The 2,910-nt window shown below is 68.2% G+C and overlaps 1 protein-coding gene across 3 annotated transcripts in view; it reads left to right on the top strand.

The window, feature by feature from the left end:
- Positions 1 to 2,910, top strand: part of ARHGEF19 (Rho guanine nucleotide exchange factor 19) — a 21,862-nt gene that overhangs the window by 5,258 nt on the left and 13,694 nt on the right. For all 3 annotated transcript variants that reach the window (XM_019511968.1, XM_019511969.1, XM_019511970.1), the window contains 6 exons: positions 391 to 774; positions 1,174 to 1,246; positions 1,371 to 1,447; positions 1,739 to 1,989; positions 2,229 to 2,389; positions 2,513 to 2,665. In XM_019511968.1, the coding sequence (XP_019367513.1) occupies positions 391 to 774; positions 1,174 to 1,246; positions 1,371 to 1,447; positions 1,739 to 1,989; positions 2,229 to 2,389; positions 2,513 to 2,665 (1,099 nt within the window). The remainder of the gene's footprint in view (positions 1 to 390; positions 775 to 1,173; positions 1,247 to 1,370; positions 1,448 to 1,738; positions 1,990 to 2,228; positions 2,390 to 2,512; positions 2,666 to 2,910) is intronic.

Raw genomic sequence — 2,910 nt, forward strand, 5'->3', positions numbered from 1 at the left:
CCCCCCCCCCCCTGCAACCTTGGGCACATCACTTAGCCTTCCAGGGTTTTTAGCTCTGGGATGCACCTCTTGCTAGAACACGCATGTGCAAAGAGCGGTGCGGTGAGGCACGGGAGGGAAGAAAGCTTTGCAGTGGCGAATCTGGAGGCCATTGGCTGCATCTGTGCCTCAGTTTCCCCATCTGTAACCTGCAGGCCTACCTCACAAGAGCATGGAGCGTGCGACACTCACCCTGCCTGAGTCGCACCTCCCTCCCCCAGCTTGAGTGTGTTGCATGCGTGCATCCAGGAGTGGGAAGCAGCCTCCTGCGGCTGAGGCCGCATCCCACGGGTGCTCTCCCTGCCCCTCGCTTCCCTCCAGTGCAGCTGACCGTCTCCCCCTTCCTTGCAGGGAGGAAGATCCGGGTCTACTCCCCGGACAGCCCCAGCGACAGCAGTCCCAGCCTGGAGGGGGACAGGCGATTCCCGTGTCCCGAGGCCACGCGGCCCGTGGGGGAGCTCACGCTGGGGGAGATGGCGCTGCGGGCGCTGAGGCCGGCTCCAGACGGGTACCCCCGCGAGGTGCCCGAGACGCTGGACCTGGCGCTGCCCCCGCATGCGGGCGGCCGGAGTGCCAAGGCCTCGGCGGATCAGGAGAGGCGACGCTTCTCCGCCTCGGAGCTCGTGAACCGGCTGCAGCTGTCTCAGCGCCGCGGCACCTTCGCCCTCAAGCTGGGCAAGTCCCTGTCCGCCCGCAGCGCTGCCAAGGAGAAAGGAGCTGGGGCAAGCCAGGAAGGTACTGGGGTTCTCGCACTGGTCACACTGGCGTGGTTGGCTCGGAGCTGTTGATTGCCTGTGAGTTAGTGTCCTTCCTTGCTTGGGCCCTGTGTCCTGCTCCTGTTGCTGTCGGGTGAATGTGGTCTTCACACCTAGCCCACATGCCCGTGGCCCTGCCGCCTGTCTTTGGTGGGGAGCCCACTCTGCCACACAGCGGGTCGCTTCTCCCCTTCCCCGTAGTCAGCAGGGCCCCCCGGCTCGGCGAGGAAGGCGCTCCGACACAAGGCAGGCGAGGGGTTGTGGGTGCGAGTGGTGCCCATCTCTGCACAGGTGCATTATGGGCTTTTCCCTCGTGCACCGAGACGGGGAGGAAGACACTGGCTCAGGGACCGTGCAAACCTGCTCCCCCTCATTGCAGGGAAACTGGGAGGAAGGGAGCGGAGCTGCAGCGCCGACGAGCACCCGCCCCCAGCCAGCAACGGTGGGCCCAGGTACAGGCCGGTGGCTCTTCTCTGGATGCGGGATGCAGGGCGACGACACCTGGGTGTGGGGTCACCGGGGCAGGGGCAGGTCTAAGCCCTCATGCCGGGCCGGGGCCTTCCCCCTTCTCTCTAGGACCAAGGCGGAGCAGGAGACCCCCGGGGGGGCCGCGCTGAAGCACGAGAGGCGGCAGTCCCGGTTCCTCCTGAACTGTAAGCAGCCGCAGTCCCACCCCAGTCCTTGGCCCCTGCGGCCTGGGCAAGGGCAGGGCATGGGAGCCTAGAGAGGAGAGCCAGCGCCCCGCCACGCCGTGCTGGAGGGCACAGCCCACGGCCCTCCTGCCCCCAGACACGGGCTGTGCACCCATCTCCCCATGCCCCCGTAGCCCGGGCAGGCACGAGCCTCCTACCCTGGGTGCTGGGGCGGAGGGCACCCTTCTGCCGTAGCGGCGTAGTGCCGGTGCCCGGCGCAGGAGGCCTGAATCCCACCCCGCCACCCTGCAGCCATCCTGTACCAGGAGTACAGCGCCGTGGCCATCGACCGGGAGATCCAGCGGCAGAAGCGGGAGGACGCGCTGGCGGAGGAGGAGGACGAGGCGCTGGCGCCGCCCAAGACCAACCTGTCTCCCAGCAGCTCCTTCCGCTCGCAGCGCGCGTCCCGCGGCTCCACCTTCTCGCTGTGGCAGGACATCCCCGACGTGCGGAGCAGCGGGGTCCTCGGCACCATCAGCCTCCAGGAGTGCAAGCTGCAGGAGGTGGGCGCTCAGCCTGCTGGCACCGGTCTGGGTGCTGGCACGGACCGGGCATCGCCCTCCCCGCGGCGGGATGGGGGCTGGCACGAGGCAGCTGCTAGGTGCCCTGGCATCTATTGCCAGTGTCTGTTCCCAGGCGTAGCGGGGGGCGATGCCGGCGGCACGCGGCCATCCCCACCCTGATGCCCGTCCCCAACTCAGGGCCTCTGCCCCCCGCCTCCCCTCTCCCCCCGCACCTGCAGGCCAAGTTTGAGCTGATCACCTCGGAGGCCTCGTACATCCACAGCCTGTCCATCGCGGTGGACCACTTCATGAACTCCCGGGAGCTGAACGAGTGCCTGGGAGCCCAGGAGAAGCAGTGGCTCTTCTCCAAGCTCCCCGAGGTGAAGGACGTCAGCGAAAGGTCAGCTCAGAGGTTGCCCGCTCGAGCCCCGTAGAGACCCTGCCCCCCCCAAGGGGCACAGGAGTAGGGCAGGGGGCCGTGCCCGCTCCCCTGAGCCCCCGCGCGGTGCCGTGACCCCGGCAGGTTCCTGCTGGAGCTGGAGGAGCGGCTGGAGGAGGACATCCTGCTCTTCGACGTGTGCGACATCGTGCTGCGCCACTGCCCCGCTTTCCGCCGCGTCTACCTGCCCTACGTCACCAACCAGGCCTACCAGGAGCAGACCTACCAGCGCCTGCTGTGCGTGCCCCGCTCGCCACGGGTGGGGGCACGGGGTCCTCGGGGGGCTCACCCGCCCCCTCCCCATCTCCACGGTCCTGTCTCAGCTCCTCGTCGGGTTGCCCGTGCAGAGCTTCCCTTCATTTCCCCCCGCTGGGAGCACCCGGCTCTCTTTGCACCTCCTGGGACCCTCCCAATGCCCTGTCTTTGCAGGCAGGACAACGCCAAGTTCCCAGGCATCCTGGCCAAGCTGGAAGAGGGGCCCG

This window comes from Gavialis gangeticus, unplaced genomic scaffold (assembly GCF_001723915.1).
Source record: "Gavialis gangeticus isolate Ggan-Ray unplaced genomic scaffold, GavGan_comp1, whole genome shotgun sequence".
Classification (NCBI taxonomy): Eukaryota; Metazoa; Chordata; order Crocodylia; family Gavialidae; genus Gavialis; species Gavialis gangeticus.